Source organism: Mchenga conophoros, linkage group LG18 (genome assembly GCF_057382185.1).
Source record: "Mchenga conophoros isolate Kocher_MC1m ecotype Shallow Benthic linkage group LG18, M_conophoros_male_GT1.1, whole genome shotgun sequence".
In the NCBI taxonomy this organism is placed as follows: domain Eukaryota; kingdom Metazoa; phylum Chordata; class Actinopteri; order Cichliformes; family Cichlidae; genus Mchenga; species Mchenga conophoros.
The window spans coordinates 21689227-21709587 of record NC_140543.1 but is presented as its reverse complement, the minus strand read 5'-3'; the positions used below and the strand labels follow the sequence as shown (position 1 = coordinate 21709587).

The following is a 20361-nucleotide window of genomic DNA, read 5'->3' as shown; positions in this document are numbered from 1 at the left end:
ATGTGGCAGCGGAGTGTCATGATTTATAGATTAACCCCCATCAGATCATCAATTTACATATTCTAAGTACATTAATTAACAGTACAAAACACACCTTTCAGCTTTTAATGTATTTTGAAATTGGGGTTTTTTGGAGACCTGGAATTTTTTTTATTAGTCCTTTATTGATCCAGGTAAAAATCTCATTGAGATTAAAAATCTCATTTCCAAGAGAGACCTTGAGATGTGCACATGTGAATGTGTAAATGTGCCTCTAGTTGCAGTATTTTCCAGTCAACATTCAATTAATATGGGTGTCACTTTAGCTCAGTGGGTGAGCAGGTGGGCTGTGAGCGGTTCCAGCTTCATTGTTGTATCCCTTCATCCCTTCGTATGGTCTCACTTTCAGGTAGGTCTGTGTTGCTCACGTTGGTACATGGAGTTAAACCAAGCATTTTACTCAAACCAGATCAGACCTGCAACTATACCACAGAGTTGGCATCCTCAGTAATTTATGTTAGCTGCCACTCAGCTGGATAACTGACGTGACAACATGCTGCCAGAGCCAAAAATCTTATAATCACAGCTGATTAATGAACTGTATAGTATTATCCCGTCTGAGAATGCATGTCCCTGATGAGCTCTTTGCATATATCAGAACACAGATGTATGGGTAAGGCATGTCTTCAATTTTTCCCATAATGTTTGGGGTAAATGTAGCGAGACGGTAACAATCTCTGAGAGGATTCTTTGTGGTTTTCATTAAACCAAAGCATAATATGGAGAATATAAATCACATGAGACTTAAATAAAAAGGGCCTGATAATGAAGCATGGGTTGCTCAATCCTACTTTAAAAAGTGCGGCTGCTTTTAAACACTGTCCCCTTGTTCACCACAATGACTCATTAAAACTTCACCAGCATGATTGACTCATCCCTTGGTGAATACAGTGTCCACAGCTCTGTGGAGCAGATTTCAACAAAACCCACATGGCGCATCTCTTCTTTTGTGACATCTTCATGGATATTTGTGGGACAATAGTTGTGGTTCCGATGAAATACATAAATCACTTTGTTTCCATTCTTTTTATGGCCAGTCTGTTGTGAAAACGGATGTGCTCACGATCGCTTGATTGAGAAAATACACAACTTCTCGGGGCACATTGACTGCATGCTGCACTGACCACAAGAATCGCTTTTCATTTCAGCCTTCTGATTTCAGTGAAAACTTTACATTTTGTTTGAGAAGGGAACATAAATATCAGGACATCTTCTCTTGGAGGAGTTTTACCTCCATTGCTGGCATGAAAATGATCCACAATGAACATGTGTGAGAATTTACTTAGTGGCCACTTTCTCGGGTACGCCTGTTCAGCTGCTCATTACGTAACACAAATATCTAATCAGCCTAACATGGCAGCAAGTCACTGTGTTTTGCCATGAATGATCCGCTGAAGTTCAAGAAAGGAATAAGTAGTTCAGAAACTGCTGATCTACTGAGATTCTCCCACACAGCCATCTCTGGTGCTTACAGAGAAAGCTCCAAAAAACAAAAATATCCAGTGAGCGGCATCTCTCTGAGCAAAAAGGCCTTGTTGATGTCAGAGGGCAATGGCCATAAAGCTTGAAGATGCTGGGAAGGTAACAGTAAGTCAAAACAACACCTGTGCAGAAGAGCATCTCTGAATGAACACGCCCAACCTGGAAGTAGATGGGCTACAGCAGCAGAAGACCACACCAGATGCCACTCCTGTCAGCTAAGAGCAGGACACTGAGGCTATCACAGTGGGAATTTGCATTAATGAGCATCTGAACAGGTGCATCGTTGTTTTCTTGTAGACTTTCACTTGTTAACAATGAGTGAGAGCAAAGCGTTGATACATTAAGAAAAACTTTATTGATGTTTCTCATAAACAACTCAACCATTACATTTCAACATACTGCAGTTTACAAAAATTGAAAGATTTTTTTTAAAACGAAGAGCACAAGAAAAGTGTTGTTAAAGTATCACACATCATGCACACAATAATAGCAGTGTATATCACAATTATCTGATGTAATTGCTCACTCATTAATCTTTCGCTAAGGCACCTAGGGCAGCACTTAAGAGGTTACATCTCTTGATATCAAGGCAAGGCACAGGTGGTGCTTTTCCAACAAGACTGACTTCAGGATCTCAAATGTGGCTCTTATCTGTGTTAACATTTAACTCTGGTGAGCAAGTTGTAACCCTCAGTTTTTTGGGGTGTAATCTGCTGCACGTCCTTTTTATGTTCTCAGCATCACGCAATCCCACAACTCACCACAACAAGCAAAAGATTAAAAAAAAACCCAAAACAGTACACACACAAAAAAAACAAAATGATGGATATTCTTATCAAAAGTCAATAATACATGAAAGACATTAATGAAAATCAATAAATCAGCACAACATGACAGTTTGTGCCCTACTTAAGAGTAAATACTCAGTGAAATCACAGACGCACACACACTCAGATTCTCACTTTATCACTCCCATGCTTCAGCCTTTCCGCTTTCCTGCCCCTCAACTGAACCCGTCACTCCTCCTGACTTCTGCAAGCAGGTGAATCAGGAGGTGCTTCATTTTTCCACCTGTATTGCTCCTTAACCTGACCTCCATTTGGAGGAATGTGAAGAATGTTTATGTAAAAAAACCAACAACTTCCCCCTACATATTTTTGTTATCATACCTGACAGGTGAAGCATGACCAGAGCTGTTCTTAAAGGATATTAGGTAATGGTGCTGAGTGCCAAATTCACAAATCTCTAAAATTTGACAACTGAAATTGTCATGACGACGCTGCTTCCTTTGCAGCAATATTTGCTGTTTTTTTCAGCGTAGGAGGCAGTGGTCAACAGGAGGAGCTGACAGGCCCTTTTCAATCTCTTTTCTATACGTCACATGAAAGCAAAGAACATTTACTGATACAGTAAAAAAAGAAATCATTGTCATAAAGTTCTACATTTAACAGGATTCTGTCAAAGTGCACAATCGGGGCTCTCAAGAGAACATATTATGCAAACAAGAATACAAAGATACATTTAAATATAGGTTAAACAAAGAAAACAAAGTTAACTGTATATTCACAGCAATCTATCAACACCAATTGTATTAAAAGGTGACTTTTACTGACCAAGAGCCACACCATCCAAAATCCTCATCATTCAAGACTCTTAAACCCGCCAACTGTGTGAGGGCCAGCACTGCTGCACCCGCCACCTTAGCTGACCATTCAACACACATACGCGCATACACACCTGGAGGTATCTATGGTTACCCCGAGTTACATCTTTACATGTAAGTGTACAGGTGAGATGTGGCAGCATTGCACGACAACTCTGTGATAAACCTGCGTGGCTCCCAAAGCATCCAGACCAAGCAGTAAAAGTCACACAATAACCTTACACACACAGACACGTGCACGCACATACACACACACGCACACACACATACACACCAGACATGCACACCATTTATTCAGAGCAGTCTATGAGTTTGATCCACAAAAGGCTTCTCACATCTACAAAACCACCCCACAAGCCCAGTACACCGATGGACTAACGTCGACATAACTACTTATCATACAATAAACATCCAATTATAAAAAAATAGGCACGGGCAAATATAACTTACCAAAAAAAGGCAATAATGAGTGAAATAATAATAATTAAAAAGGAGCAAAAAATACAGCTTAGAAGGCAATAGCATGGCTGACTGTAAAAAGTGAGGTGATGACACAGCTGGAGCGCAGGAAGAGAAACACACATATGGGAAGTGGAACTTAATGGTGAGTGGTGATGAGATGGGAAAAAAAGGAAACACAAGGGAAGAGCCAACAGTGGCTAGAGTCCAATGTTTTCACAGCTTCTGCTCTTTACCTCTTCTCTTAACTCGGCTCTGGGTTGAGGAGTGAAAGAGCTTCGTATTTATGACAGATGATACTGTGGGAGAGCAGCTGGCTGACTGCTTACCACATTTCTATCAGGTCATTTTCAGTATTGGAGAAGAGGTAAAAAAAAAAAACAACAGAACACAGTTCGTTATTATGTTCTTTGCCAGAGCTTGGCATAACTTTACTGTATGAGACAAACTGCATGAGTGCAGGGGGGCGAGGTGAGTAATCTGACCTGATCACTCAGATCAGTATTTTTGGATATATTTTTGTTTCTCCAGAGACAACTGTTGGCTCTCGGCGGATATTTTCAGTGTTGTTTTTTTGCTCATCAGAACTCTCATTAATCATCAGCGACCTAAATCTTGAGGTTATACTTTGCACAGGAATGAAAGCAGAGTGCTGGGAAGTTACATTTTTTATATTGATGGTCTGTAGGTATGATAAATGAGTGCTAGCAAAAACTCAATAATGTAATTGGGAGCACCACCCTTTGTTTTCACTTAATGACTTTTTTGAGCACACCTCAAAATCAAATATTTTAACACGTGTCAATCTATTCATAGAACGCTATGTGAAAAGGTGAGTAAGTGAGCTTGTAGTTTAATCTCATCTCAAGGTCAAGAATGAATCTCGAAGCTCATATTTCAATTGAAACTCTTCGGTAAATGAAAAAGCAACCACGCTTTTGTTTCGCTTTGTTTTCAGAGATCTACAGTGTAATTTAAGACTGATTTTCACCAAAGCACATCTCTCATGCTGATCTGGTTCCACTTTATCTCTGGTTGCAGAGAAGCCATTAGTGTTATCAGCTTCTAAGGATTTCCACAGAAAGGCTATTAAGACAACAAAAGATTCACAGCACCGCAACGAGTCTTGCTACATGATGCTGTGAGGAAATAAATTAGCTCACTGATGCTGTGGTTAGAACTATTAAATGTGCCTCTTATTAAAAAAACAAAAAAAACGGGGTGTGGTTAGTTTTTGTCTTTGTACGTGTATGAGTACTTGGAGAGTTCTTTAATGTTTGCTCTCATGTTGAGAGAGTGTCTGTGTGTGCGATCCTGTTCCTGGTCATGACTTGAAGTATTTGTCATTGTAACGATGGATGGTTACGCAGCCGTGGTAGGAGATGGCTCGAGGCATAGAGGATGCTCCCGTCATGATGCCTGTTGCTGGGTCGTAACACAGGACGGTGTCTGTGGCTTCGCCATTTTCCCCCCTGCCGCCGAGGATGTAGATCTTTCCGTTACACACTGACATGCCACAGCTCTCCTACAGTTAAAGAAAGACAGAAATTAAAGGGTACATCGTCAAAGTATAGAACTCTTCATATTCTTATGGCTAAAGTCAGTTTGTGGATTCGGGCACTCAGCGTCTGTGTTTGATAGTAACCTGTTTGTTGAAGGTCTGAGCCACATGCATCCAGTAGTCCTCTCCAGGGTCGTAGCAGTAAATGGACTTCGTGAGACCGCCGCACACATAGATCAGATTGTTGAGAGATACTGCTGAGATACACCGCTTGGCAATGGGGATGCTGGCACGTAGCAACCAGGAGTCTGTCTCTGGATCATAGCACTGAACCTGTAACATACGTTTGAACATAGTGGTGTTTTACAAAGATGAAAGAAACTTTATCTTTCTTTATCTTAGAAAAATCTATACCATGCAGTGGAAAAACAGCTGTCAAAAGCAGTAACAACTAAAATATGTAAAGCCCATTCGGTGGTTACTGACTCTTCTGTGGGCTGACATTAAGTGCATCTCTGTGTGGTTTTGCATACAATCCAAACATTCTCTCACCCACTTATCTTTAAAATAGCCTCCCCCCAAAAGTTTGGTCTCTAAGGACTTCCATTGAGCACAGAGTCTCGCTGAGACAGATTAGGACCTTTGGGACCAATCTAAATGACCCTGTTAGCAGACCCAAGAGATGAGCAGATCAAAAATCTGGAGTCAGCATGGGCTCTTAGTCTTATCAGGCTGCCCCTCTGCACATGAATGTGTTTTTTCTACTCTGCATAGACATAAACAAATATGCCAGCTATTTCACGGACGTAAAAAAACTGCTTCGTTGGAACTTTGGATTCCTAAGAAAGCCAGTGTCTTCCTGTTTACTACCAACAATGTGGCCTGTCATTCAAAACATACTGAAACTATTCCAAGGTACTTGTTAAGTCCAAATTCTGAGGCGATCTGTTTTACATGGTAGCGTGACAGATGACAAATGACCTAATCCTTAAGTAAGTTATCGCTATTGTTACCTAGCATTCATTTCACAGAAAGTTTATCATGGTAAAATGGTCCGTCATCACGTGCCACTGTATTTTTCTCCTACTGTAACATTTCTGAATATGTCAGCATGTTAAGCTGTTATAGCTTTACTCCTATGAGTAAATGCTATGAAATAAAACCTGAAATACAGTACAATTAATGCATTCCATGGAGAACAAAGCCTGGATACAATTAACAAAGTGAAACAAGGTAAATCAGGACCAACCTGAATAAACAGGGTGTACCTGTTACTACTATGCAAAACCATCAGTGAGTGTTTGTACTCCAGCTTTACGAAAGCTAAAATACTTGGTAAGAAATTATTGTTATTTAAGCCTTCCCTTTAACTCAATTCAGGAAAAAGGGGAAATCTGATCTTTATACAAATCATGCAGCGACCGAGAACTATGAGGCCTTTACATATTATGTTTTATGTTGTGTGACGTAAAGGAGCTTGAAAAAAAGCAAAACAAAGCAGAATTTTAAACTTCCATTGCACACCTGTAATTATGAAAACAAGTTATCTGAGAGCAGCTTAGTCTGTTTGTTTTGTTGGTTTTTGCCCTTTATCACCGTCCCTCTTACCCGCTCTTTTTCTTTCCCTCTGTCTTTCTCCCTTTTCTTTTCCCCAGTCAAGTCTGTCCCATGTTCAGCAAATGAAAATAAAATAAACAATAAAAGCAAAGGTGAATCAAATAGACCAATACAGCAAGGCTGGGATGGTCCATTTGGTAAAGTAAATCCGTTGGGCATCTTTCTTTGCGTTTAGACAACAATTCTGATGGCAAAAGAACCAAACGGGACAGGCAAAAAAAGAAAAAGAAAAAAAAAGAGCACTATGTGCTTGAGTGTGTGGGTGCTGAAAAACCATTTATCACCTTGTCTGAACAGGTTTCATCGTCAGGCCCTCCTCCGATAACAAAGAGCTTTCCAGCACAGCTGGCCACAGCTGGAGAGCTGACCGCTTCTTTCATGGGAGCCACTTCTGTCCAGCGGTTAGAGAAGGAGTCATAACACTCCACACTGCTCAGGCGGCTCTGTCCATCATAACCACCCACAACATAAACCTGCGGACAGACACACAAATGTATGAGGGTCAGATGAGGGGCCAAAATTAAAAGTAAGAGAAATTTCAAGCATAGAGAAACAAAATTATTCACAGCAAAAAGATGTTTGCATTCAAATTCACTACTTTATGAACATGAACAACAGCCTCTATGTCAGCTTTAGAAAACCAGTTCATCAGGAGCAGATTGTTGCTGACGTACTTCTTCTGAATAGGCACAATGATCAGTTCCTTACTGCAAAGCCCAGTTCATCTGTTAACCTTTAAACATAAATCTTCATAACTACGAACGTCTGAACTTGACAGCATACTTGTTACAGCCTGAATTTCCACACTCTCATTCTGCCTGATGAAGCAAATCTGGCAATCACTATGCATAAACTATATTCCAAACTACAGCAACAGAATTGGGGATACTGTGTTGACATGAGACAGACCCTACAAATGCTACAGCAACTTTGTGAAAGACACAGATGTATTTTTCAGTTATGCTAATAACATCCTCTGTAAAGGGCTCACGTGTCAAGAAAACAGTGAGGAGCATTGCTGGTTACAAGTGCGGTGTTATGCAAGAGAAAACCTTCAGGCTGTTCCTGCCTCTCTGCAAAATAGGAAACATAAATAAGTACAGACAAGAAAAAGAGGAAAACAGGAGAGACAGGAACAAAGAAAGATGGAGGAAAAGAAGAGGAACAAAAAGACGGAAGCTGATGGGACACATGGTTATTAGCATTAAACGCCTAGCTAATGCTGAATAGCACTATTGTTTTTCCAACTGAAAAACTGACAATCCCTATTCTTGTTTATAAGTCGTGCGGTTACAGAGTAGTATTGTCTCTGCATTCGTGTATTTTCAGTGACAGAATCACATAACTGAGCTGCCACATTGTAACTCACTGAATAAGACCGTGGGCATGCACGCCAACTGCAATTTGTTTATTTTTAATAATTAATGTTGATACAGCTGATAAACTGTAAATGTGGGTTGTTTTTTCCTAAAAGTGAGAGACGCGAGAGAAGCAAAGAGCGATAAAGAAGAAAACAGGCTACTGAGAGATAAATATAATCAAGTGCAAGGAGTTGTTTACAAAGGATTTTGTTAAACTACTGGTTTTGTTGAGCTGTTTTTTTCCTCCTTTCTATTTGTATTAACAACATTTTCAATCCAGTCACATGTAAAGCTAGATACACACCTTTAAGGCGCCCACAGTAATAGCAACAACAAATGTAAAGCATCTTGTTCTTCCTTATGTAATTCTGGTGGGCTGGCGCTTTAAAGAGCCATTGAAGATATCCAGACACAAGATTGTTTAAAGAAGGTGGTGGAAAGGAGTGGGGGTGGGGCACTGGATCACTGTATTTGCACTCTTTTAATAAGACATCAGCTTTTGATACACCATGAAAGTCTGTCAATACTAGGACATAATGGCAGCGCAGACAGCCAATGAATACTGACCTAAAGTATGCAGCTGTCATAAAAATATGCTGAGCTAAACAAAATCCATAAATCTGCAGACACAATTGTAATTCACTGAACATGCATGCTAGTTTTATGACCATATTTAAGTGCTGAGCCACTGGTTAAATGATTAACAGCTTCCTTAACATGTGCTAAGGTAAGATGTAGTTAAAGCAAGAGAAACACAGAACAACTGCAGCAGGGGGACAAAAACACGAGCGTATTAATAGAAAGAGCGAAAGAGTGTGAGTGTGTCTGAGAGAGAGACTGACAGAGAGAGAGTGAAACATATAATAGATGTGAACAGCCGTCACCATGTGCCACCATAACAGGGACAGGAAAACAAGTGGTGACCTATTTTAGATTATATCTATGGAAACTAGACCAGTCCAACAGGACGTATCAGACTGCAGGACACTGAGAAGTGTACACGTGTGTGTCTGTGTGATCTTATACCGCCATCCCCGTGATAATCAGCTATCCTCTAGATGTTTACACTTCAGCAAACCTTACATTCATTTATCAACTTTAAGTGTAGTAGGATTATACCTGGTCCTGCATTATAGACGCTTGTACTTTGTTATTCTAAACTTGCAACTGCCACATCAGTGCTTTTTCACCAAAAGGGGAAATTACAAGCTGAATGAGGAAATGAGAGGGTATAAACTCAGGGGGAGGGGAACTGAATTCTGAGGAAATCAACAAACAGAAAGATACATTGTCATGGGGCAAAATGTCTCAGAGATAAAAAGCCAGATAAGAACCTGGAATGAGACCAAAACAAAAAAGGCACAAACTGGAAAAACCTTCCAGATCTACATGCCAAACGATTCTGAGGTAAAATGATAATATAAATAGTACTATAAATATACATTCAGGTAATTTGAAAAATGATAAATAGAGGTCTTATCTCTGACAGACGTTTATTTACCTTCAGTTAGGAGGACGGCTACTAAAGCGATCAAAAGGATAAAAACTTTTAAAGCTTTAAGAAGCATTTTTCTATAATTACTTGACAGACCATCGACAAGCAGAGGATAAAAGAGAATACATCACAGAGTAATTCGTGTGTCTATGGTTTTAGATACGCTTACATTTTTTTGTCCAGTTTTGAGTTGCAAAACTTGTACTTTGGTATAAAAGTTGATCTTTTTTCATTCAACAGGTTTTGCATGGGAGTGCCCAGCCAGCTACAGACTCTTACCATTAACCGTGGTTTCCTTTAATGTACCAATATCAGTCATGTTTTCACCACACATGTGTGCATGGTTCACTTTGTAGTTAATTACTGACTCTTAAAGCCACACCATGACCACCAACTAAATACCACACTGTTGTAGAACAGCAGCACGTACACCAAATGCACATATGTGGTTTGCTGTGGCAAGGCAACAAAATATTTTGAGTGTCGTGTAAAATCCAGTGTAGATCAAAGAAACGTCCCAAAAATAAGAAAAGGATGTTTGCACTACAGACCTACCAACGATAAGAAGTCCCTGAGTCACATCCCCTGTGAAAGAGTAAATACAGCGCTATTTCAAAGCTTTCCAAGAATACTTGTAGTCGTGTCCATTAACTTGATGTTTGTAATAGTGAGTAATCATTTGTCACTAAAGTGCATATGAGTGATGTATTGGCCTGAACATGAACTTATGTGCATGCATGAACCAAAACAACTGTCCTTCTTTAGACGACATCAACAACAAATGTCTACAGTTCAGAAATTTCGTCCAACTAGAGGTTCAATTCTTTTTCGATTCTCTTAGTGATCAATTCTCTGTGTGGAAAACAGTCCGCCTACACAAGTCTGAATTTGAACACAATGCACAGACCTAAGGCATGCGTGCGACTCCTGGGTCCACTGCGGTAATTCCTATTTTGGAATGTGCAGCTGTCAGGAGAACATGCCAACGCTGATAAAAGACACTGAATAAATTTGGAGACATACAAGTTTAATGGACTGGTAACGGCTCTAAAGCAGAAGCACTTATCAAGTTCCGTCTGTAATGAAGACAGACTTGACTGTACAGTATATTTGTGTGATGAAGATTATAGTATGGACCCAATGCGTCTTTACAAACTCATTTGGAGCTCTTGAATCTATGTATAGCTGTACTAAAAAGAAAATATCTGTAAAAGATCATTCAAAATATTTTTTGACAGTTGAGTTACTTTCAGCGTGGAAGGTATTAACAGGATTGTATACGAAGATTTGTGAGATGACACCAAACCTTCAGTTAACACAGATATGTGACAGCAGAAAGCAGCCTATCGCCAAAAAAACCCCAAAAACAGATGACTTAGTGTGTGTGACTTCATCAGGTTTAAAGATAGATATCTAATGCCAAACACCCTTACGACTTCTTAACTATTTCATTCAAGCCTCGATGGAAAACCATAGCCGCAAAACTAAAATGAGACATATGACTGAACCACGTCATTTTAAAGTAGTCAAAAAGCTCCATGGAACAGATTCCAGAAATTCCTAAATATGTAGGTGTTTGCTCTTTTGTACTTTATCTCAAATATATTAAAAATCCTTTGGAACAAGGAAATAAGAAACGGTAAATACACTGAGCGAGTGACACATTGTTTTTTACAGCGCTCAAATCTTTGCAATCACACGTCATCACATGCACACAAACTTTACTGAACTTCAACTTTCAAAGTACACATGCTGGATTGACACCGATGTAATGGAGCGTTATGCTGTAGCACATTGTGCAGCACTGATTGCTTGACTGTAAGCTACACTTTTCTCTATAAATATTCCTATGTGGCCAGGCTGTGCTAGCTATGAAAAACCTCTCTGAGACAAAGAAATCTTACATTTCAAGACATTTTGATTATGAATGTCTATAACATCTTCAAAATAACATGTGTAAAGTATATGAAATGACTGAATCAGCTACAGACTTTCAGTAGCTGAAGCTACTGTTTAGTCAGCTCTAAACAGTAGCTTGTGGTTCTTTTAAAAACGAAAACAAACTTTTGTCTGTTGAATAGGCTCCTGCGTATCAGGGTTTGTGAGACAAGTTGGCAACAGCTGTTTACAAACCCTCAGGCAACACATGGATGTGTGACAGCAAAAATCAGGCTATAATCAAATGGAACTGCAATAACAATTATTGTAATTTTTTCTTAGAATTATTGACTGAATCAGGTTTAAGGCCAGATGCTTAATGTCAATCATCCCTAAGTATACAATGCCTTTAGGAATTTCTAAAACTATCACTTGACCCGGAATAGTGTGGAATGAGACCTACGTTGAATATGCAAATTCGACAGCAATTGAAAACTTCCGCGGAAAAGATTCCACAGATTCTTGTAGACATGTAAATGTCAGCCCCTATCTAAGACTTGATTTTAGAAACTATGTGAGGAAGTAAGGAAGATAATGATGATGCTACGCATTCTCTTTATTCTTCTCGGATGAACCCATTACTCAAGTTTCTGTAAACACACATCGCATTTTTCCTGTGAAGCATAGTTGCTGGTTAGTTCCTATGTAGCCAAGATTCAATAGCTATGAAATGTTGGAGACAGACAGATACGACATCCTGGAAAAAAACAACAACAACAGCTGTTCTGTCACCTGTTATAGAAAAAGTTACGAAAATGTCATTAAGAGAGCGTTCACAATTTCTACAAGACATTTAAAAAACAAAAGGAAATTGATATGAAAAATTGCAAGTAGCAGACACGTCACACTCTATCATGAACTAACTTGCGGTGTTGCTGTGGTGCTGTCACTGGGTAAAACCTGATGCTGAAACTTAAGTCGAGTCAGACATCAAGAGGCATTATGTCCCTCCTTACCTTGCCCAGTAGCACACCCATCTTGTGCCTCCAGCGACCTTTGTTAAGAGAAGCCACTCTGATCCACAGGTTGAGCTGGGAGTTATACATCCACACATCCCTGCTGTTTATACGACCACCTAAAAAAACAACAAAATGAAAACAGCTCTCATGAATACAGTTAAGACAGCTCTGAGTTCAGCTTTGAGTGCTCTACATTTTATAACTCTATTCACTATTAGTCTAACAATGTGGTTGATCCTATATAAAAACTTTAAAACGCTACTCTTGATGAGCAGCACACTTTGGGTGTTAAGTAATAACTTATCGCCTAACTAGGTCAGTGTTGTAAGTCTTATCTGACTCTGACACACACGCACACATACCCATGCAATTATGTTCCAGAGATTTTTTGTTTGTATTTACCTTCAAAGCAAACACGCATGAAAGGATCTTTGTCTGCTAACAATCTACTACTACTGCAGCGTATCCTCTATCTGTCATCTGTGACATTGTGGAGAAGAAGGCGTCATTTGACCATGTAATGACATGACCCAGCCACATTTCAAGCAAGCCCAAACTTGTGCCCCTTCTTGCCTCCCCGCTGCCAAACATAGACAGCAGGAAAAAAGAAAGAATCTCCCCTAAATATTTAATAAACTACCAAAATATATATATATATATATATATATATATATGTGTCAACAGTAAAGTTGGAAGAGAAAAAGGTAATGTTATCAATTCTGGAAAAAAAGCAGGTCTAGGAAACAGGTTGCTGGCTTTTATCCAACAATCTGTTATGTATCGCGTGTCAGCAGTGCTCAGAAGGTTGTTTACTTTGTACAGCACACAGATCAGTGGTTGTGTGGAGCAACGATAAAGTGGAACAAAGGTGGAAAGGGGTCCTCTGCAGGTCTGTCTGTAATTAATGTTCAATCATTTAAGAAGAAGCCAAAGAAGCTAGTTGCAGCATGTATCAGCTCAATCAGTCTGCAGGAAGAAAAAAATCCAGACAGTGTGCTGCTCCTGAAGACCTGCTGTTGAAAGATTTGCAATGATGGAGACTTTATCCCTTCAAAGACAGACATGTACATTTGAAAAGCTAGTCATAAAAGCAGTGTTTCTTTGGAATAGGGTCTTTCCTCTTTAAAAATGCCGGTAGGTAATGTCTTCCCGGTGCAGATGGGGAGGGCCACTGCTAATCACTGTTTTTAAAGCACAAGAATCCATGACTTTGGGAGGTCCCAGACATGATTTGTGTGACATTTGCATGTCTTTGAAATACCAATAAGCATTTCTTAGAGTATGTCTTAGAATACCAGTCATGAAAAAGCAACTTGTGACAATGAGATACAATCCATGTATGCCACATGTATGTGGCATGAACATGTGTTGCTGCTCACTAGCTGATAATACAGTAGGAGGCTTATTGGAGTGTTATTGACCTAAGTAGGTCAGTACTGGCCAGAGTTCAAGTCCAAGGACGGAGAAGCCAGGGACACTTTCTATACCCATATCCTATTTAAGACCAGAAATAACTGCAGCTGTGCTACATACTGGAGGCCCTGGAAGGTATTGCGACAGTGCATGAAAAAGGGCAGGCAGAATGGTGGTATGTGCAGGAATGTGACTGAGACAAATAAAAGTTGAGGAGGAGGGATTTAATGTATCAACACACACAAAAGACAGAAAGTATGTCAATAAAGATCGCAACAGGCTATAAAGCAGTGTTGTGCATGTACTTCTGTGGGACAGGCACGGGGGAGGGAGGGCTATGTTGATGTTTTCATGCTGTTTGGAGGCTGAGTGATAGCACACACGTGAGGACTTGGCGCGGGACAGCACTGCACTCTTTGCTAAAGGGGAGAGCTTTCTTTTTTTCTCTCTCTGTGTCTTTCTTTCTATATTTCCCCCTCTTCTCTAGCAATGTTTTTATCCATTACTGCAGTGCAGCTCATATAAAGCATGTTTGAGCATGAGAAGGCCTAGCAGGCACATCAGAGCTCTTGTTAATACTTTTTCTTAGGAAGAAAAAAAACACAAAAAAGAAAAAAAACATGTTAACCTCCAGGCTCTCAAGTAAACTATACAGATATAAGTCTAGCACACAGCATAAATGTAAAATAATGTTTTGACATTGGCAAATACCTTTACTCTGACCTCACCAGTTAAAATAAATGAGAAAAACATCTTATTTAATGTAGGATGTATTTTCACCAAAGGAGACTTGCAACACACTTGGCAGCAGTTTGAAAAATGCAGCAGTCTTGCCAAGCGCCCATGAAGGCTATACCTCAGATTAACATTTACTGTAAAGCTTCTTGCAGAAAAAACTATGGAAACAGACTTTTTCATCCTTATATGAAGAAGATTCAGAGAAACCTGGAGAGTTAGTGTCAATTTGGTGACCTTGGGAAGTGGTCAGTAGGAAGAGAAAGAAGGACAGAAACAGCCAGTGAGGGTGTCTCATAGCACTGAGCCTGCAGAGTGCCTCCAGATGTTGCGCTCATATTTTCCTTCAACTCGAATGGGCTGAGGCCTTAAAAATAACACAGGGCAAACAGTCACCGTGGCCTTTCCTGCCTCTCCGCTGAGAGATTAGATGGCAAGTCAAGCACAAACCGACTGTATCTGATGTGTACCCAGCACTAAAATATTACTTACCTGAATTCTAAATGTCCACTAGCAAAAATAATACATTGAAAAGTAATAAAAAAGAGAAAACAACACATTCAACAATTAGTTCCTGAGTAGTTTAAGGTCAAGAAAGCAGTAACTTAAACTTGGATAGATGGTATTTAAAATTTGTCTGTGTTCAGGCTTCGATAAAGCCATGCAAATAAAGTGTAGCATGTGGGCTGGATCTTACCTGACACCAGGATGTCGTTGCGAAGCGCGCAGACGGCGTACTCTGACTTGGTGAACTCGGGCAGTTTTGCCAGTGATTTCCATTCTCCTGTGACTGGATCGTAGCATTCGTTGTAGGGCAGGTTGAAGCCCCCTACCCGCTCACAGCCACCCACCACCACAATCACCTCTGAGTACCCAGTGGACCTTTAAAATAAAGAGCAGAGGGAGGGGGAGAGCCATAGAAATGACAGATTAAGTACAAATGAAAGTGCAGAAATGATAAAAACAAACAAAAAAAGAAGTTTAAATAAAAAGGCCAGCAAGGAGGAATGAACATTGCAGACATGGTGTCTAATTAAAAGGGTATGAATATATATATAAACACACATGTCAACACCTGGAGGGCAGGGACATAAAAGGTTTCAACAGGATTTACCTTCATTTATCTTCAAGGCAAAGTTCAGCTTACAATGAATGCATCAATCTCGGGCACAACAAAAACACACTCGAGGCTAAGCTTAAGCTGAATTTCCATGATCACAAAGCTTTCCTCTTTGGCTGTTCAACACATGCCCTGGACATGACTACATTTCCTATGGGAGAGCTAATTAACTACAGCCTCTTTTCTTGTTCTACCATTCTACCATTCATATGTCAGATATTGGGCTGTACCGTGTTGAGAAGTAGGCGTATTTGCAGTTTCTTTCATGGCTTGTTTACACGTTGTCAGAAAAATGCACAGTTCCAGGGCTGGTTCAAGTACTAAGAGAAAGTCTGGCCCCGGAGCACTTTAGCTTTGTGTCTAAGCTGTGTGGATGTGATCAGTTTCTTTCTGGAGGCTTCCCGGGGGAGGAGAAGTCCAGATGCATCTAACAACTAACAATACACTTGAAATACACAACGCCTTATAACCGACAACTACAATTGCTCCCTCTTTTTTTTTTAGGCAGGTCTAACAACAAAGGAGACAGTACAGTCTACCATATGGCCTGCTCTTTTAGTCAGCACCTGCTTTTGTCCTTTATCAGAGACTTTAACATGCAGGTGTACAAAAGTTAACACATACGGCATACGGGCTGCTTGGTAAATAGGTACAAAGTTAACAGGTGAGGACAAAGAGAACCCAAACACACTGGTGAGGTGAGTTAGACTGGTGATACGACAACAAGACTCAACATTTCATGATTACCATGTCTTGCATCACATAATTTTTTCTTTCCTTTACATCAAGTCTGTACAGGAACATGCTCGGCCTCCCTCATTATCATTTCCATTTTAAAATAGGACTACAAAACCCAGCTGACTCAGTGACACACTTGTCTTTTCAACACACTAGCACTCCCTGTGTTTTTCACACTGAAACACACACAACAACAACACGGGCAGGAGCACTGAGTTCACGCGCATATCGTAAAATCTAGTTATGCAATGTGGGATAAAAGATTGGCTAACTGCTTAAAAAGATGTGTTTTCTATCACGGTGACATCTTTCATCGTTGTTTGAAACATAATTCAAAAAGGCTGGCAGAAAAGACAGTTCATTTATCACTCATGCAACTGTCACACACACAAGTCACCTTCCTCATACCTGGGAATCAACATTTTAGTTACCTTCGTGGACGAGTTCTGGGTGACATCATTTCATTTCCGAGCACGTGGTAACGCCTGGCCTCGTGGAGAAGGTGGTAGCACTCTGGGGCAGTTTGGATGAGCTGGTCTCCCTCCACGGTCTGAACAAAGTAGCTGGGGTGCAGAAGGGGCAGGCGGACATGGTGGAGGAGAGCCTTCAGAATGGGCTTCCTGGCCTCCACGCTGTGGTACACCCAGCGCATCACTGCCTCAAACACAAACTCTTCCTTACAGACAGAAAGTTCATCACTGTTAATGTACTCTTCCAACTCTTCTTTACGCAGGTCGAGGAACTCCTCGTGCAGAGCCACCTCTGAGAAGTTGGCCAAGGCGTAACTGTGACAGCGGCTGGCCAGCTGCTTCAGAGAATGCGCCTCTGCAAAGCGCTGGATGCCCAGACAGTTGCACGGGTCCAGCTGATCCTCTAGGAACTTAGCGCAGGCATCACGGAGTGTGGTGATCTGGAAAAGGCTGGCGGTTTCAAAGAGAAACTGGACATTTTCAGTGGTGATTTTGGCACGGCCGGTGTAAACGTAGTTGAGAAATGAGTCCATCGCCTCGGCTAGGATGCCGTTAATTTCAACAAGCATCTCACGGCTCTCGCGGTGATCATTGCAGAACATGGCTCTGAAGTAGGAAGAGCAGGCAGATAGCACAGCGCGGTGGCAGGGAAACTCACGGCCCTGCACACTGATGACCACGTCGGTGAAAAGGCGGCAGTCGCGAAACTCATTGAACACCTGCAGAATGCCCTCTGAGTGTGAGGATCCGGAGCAGAAGTCCAGAACATCCTGGTTGGCTATATTTTTAGATTCAACCTCAAACACCTTGGGAGACAAAAAGACGTGTGGTTTGATAAGATGCCACAAAAGATTTGGGAACAAATGTTAGTTATTTGTGTATCTTTTCTTTGACTGCACCTTGCGTTTGACAGCTGGCGAGTCTCTGATCCCAGAGTCCTCCCTGTTCAACCTCCTGCCCAGCATCAATACCATGGCTGCCACCTTCAATATAGGTCTGTTTTATACTTTAAAAGATATCTGAGGATGGAGAGCAAGTAATGTAAAAATATTATTATTATCATGTTATTCTTTAGGAAATCGCAGCAGGGGATACTCGAAAAAGGGTGGTGAATATATAACAAGAAGCCCAATTAGATTACTACAGTATGAACTGAGATCAGTCACCAAACAAACAAAGCCCTCACAGAGTAAAACCACAAAGCATGTGTTTGGAAGTAGGGGAGATCACGCAAGTCCCTCACAAGCACAGTTCTTAAGCCAGTGGGGCAAAAACAAAGTCTTACGTCACACTTTAAGAAAAGAATTTCCAAGGAAGTCAATGTCAGCAGAACGCAAATCAGTATGGCACCTTGTCTGCGAAGCAGTTGTGCCCTGGAGCGCGGAGTGCATGACACGGAAGATGGGAAACAAAGAGACACAGGCGGGAAAGAGGCTGAGCAACGGTTGGAACGGTCTACACGTCAGTCAGGTTTGAAGGCGTGGGGGCAGGGATGCTTTTCTTTGAACAAGTGCAAAGTCAAGGATACTAGTTTAAAAAAAAAAAAAAAGGATACTAGTTTCTTTTTTAAAAGTATTTTTGGCAGTAACCTCTTTGAGAAGAAAAGACAAAGCAACCAAGTGAGTCCCAGTAATTATGTTTTGTTACACACTGAAAGGTAGACGGCATCTTTAGGTCAAGGTATAAATAAAGTTCATAAAGTTCTTGAGAATATCTGATCAAGAAAGGATTTATTTTTATTTTAAATCTATTGCCGTGCTGTATTTTTAAAAGCCGGGAGCATGCCTGGCTTTTGCTCCGGTGAGGTAATTTATCTCTGGCTATTTTTAACAACAACTCAACCCATTCACGTGCGTTAGCTTGTTCCCCACAGGCAGCTGCGGCAGCACCTCGTCATCCAGATTAAAGGACAGGTTTAGCCAGAGGTATCTGACGCAGATATCCTTTGTGATCAATACATAATAAGATGCATAATACGATGCAGATATTAAAAAACAACAACAACAACACCACAGTTTTTACAATATGCACTCATACATCGTTTGTTAGTACTGAAATTAAGCTAAATTTACATAGAAAAATGGCTGCAACAATACTCAGTTTGTTTTTTGATATTTAAAATAGTAACAGATGCTGAATTATGTGTTTATTTTATGTTAATTTAATATTAATAAGGTTCAACTCGGTAAGAAATATATCTACTTGTATATTTAGGTGTGTGGTTAAATAGCTAAACAGGTAGAAAATACTTTATGTGCTTCGATTAGTAAGACAAAAGAAACTTGCCTCGTGCCCACCGTTACCTACTTAATTTTGTTTTTTTTTATGTTGGGCTGTTATTTTACTCTATATAGCACAACAGACTCAAGCAAAAATAAATCAAGTAATAACAATAGAAATAAGTCTAAAGTTAACAACCACAAATGTTTACTTAGTAAAATGTAGAAATTAATACCTTATGCAGAAAGTTCCAGATGAAGCTTCCTCCTCTCTCTCCAGTGGGTAAACAAATTTGTAGAACAGTAAATCTGTATCCTAAAAAAAAGTTTGACTATGTATTTCCGAGTAGTTATGGTCGAATGGTTATAAAAAATAAAGCAGGCTGATATCCAGCCGGGACATGTTGAATCGCGACGATGACAAAAACAAAGACTTTCTAACTAGCTAACTGTAAACACAGACCCTTATATATTTGCCAGGGGAAAAAATAGCCATCCCTCTGCCGCGGAGCATTATGGGTTGTGTAGTTCGGATTATTGTTTGTTATTGGGCGTTGAAGAAGGAGAAAACTACAATTACCAAATGCTTCGAGTCCTCCACGTGGCCTCCCTTTGTTTGCAAACAAACTTTTACCGAGGAAAAAAAGTTGCTGTCAAGACGTGATGGCGATCGAAAAAAACACGGAAATAACAGCAGTTTTTAAGCGCTGTTTATACGGACATGTAGAGGGCGCGCGAGTGTGTAGGACGCTAACGTCATTAAATAAATGTTTGCTATGTAAAACACACCTATATGAAAGCGGATTTACACAGTTATATAATGCACAGTGATACCCATAAAGGACATGCAGAAAAACCGTATAAACAACATGAACACGTGAAAAAACACGAAAAGCAGCATAACAGACTTTTTTTTTTAGGTGAGGAAGGAGGAGCTTGGCCGGAATTAAGAATGTCACAACTTCCTTTTGCCTGCTGCAAAATATTTCCCAGAGCTTCCAGCCGGTTTCCTTGAAGAACCAAGTGTGCTATCATTGGTGCAAATCCATATGAACCATGTGCCTACTATTTACACAAAAAGCGAGCTACTGTTCCCCTGAAGCACACTTTATCCAAACATATGCAAATACTTTACACAGATTCAAATAAAAA

At 40.3% G+C, this 20361-nt stretch overlaps 1 protein-coding gene across 1 annotated transcript; it reads right to left on the bottom strand.

The window, feature by feature from the left end:
• Positions 1–1857: 1857 nt before the first annotated feature.
• Positions 1858–19835, bottom strand: klhl24a (kelch-like family member 24a). Its single transcript, XM_085254061.1, has 8 exons — positions 19446–19835; positions 17890–18009; positions 16952–17796; positions 15360–15544; positions 12512–12630; positions 7046–7234; positions 5289–5477; positions 1858–5168 (listed from the first exon to the last, which is right to left on the bottom strand). Exons 2-8 carry the CDS (start codon positions 17962–17964, stop codon positions 4968–4970), a joined length of 1803 nt encoding a protein of 600 aa, XP_085110187.1. The 5' UTR covers positions 17965–18009; positions 19446–19835; the 3' UTR covers positions 1858–4967.
• Between the last annotated feature and the right edge of the window lie 526 nt (positions 19836–20361).

Excerpts from the sequence above, each read along its gene's own strand:
- klhl24a (XM_085254061.1), bottom strand. The coding sequence starts at position 17,964 with ATGGTATTGATGCTGGGCAGGAGGTTGAACAGGGAGGACTCTGGGATC. Across the intron at positions 7,235-12,511 it reads TGGGTGTGCTACTGGGCAAG|GTTTATGTTGTGGGTGGTTA; the intron begins GTAAGGAGGGAC and ends GTCTGTCCGCAG. Across the intron at positions 5,169-5,288 it reads CTCAGACCTTCAACAAACAG|GAGAGCTGTGGCATGTCAGT; the intron begins GTTACTATCAAA and ends CTTTAACTGTAG.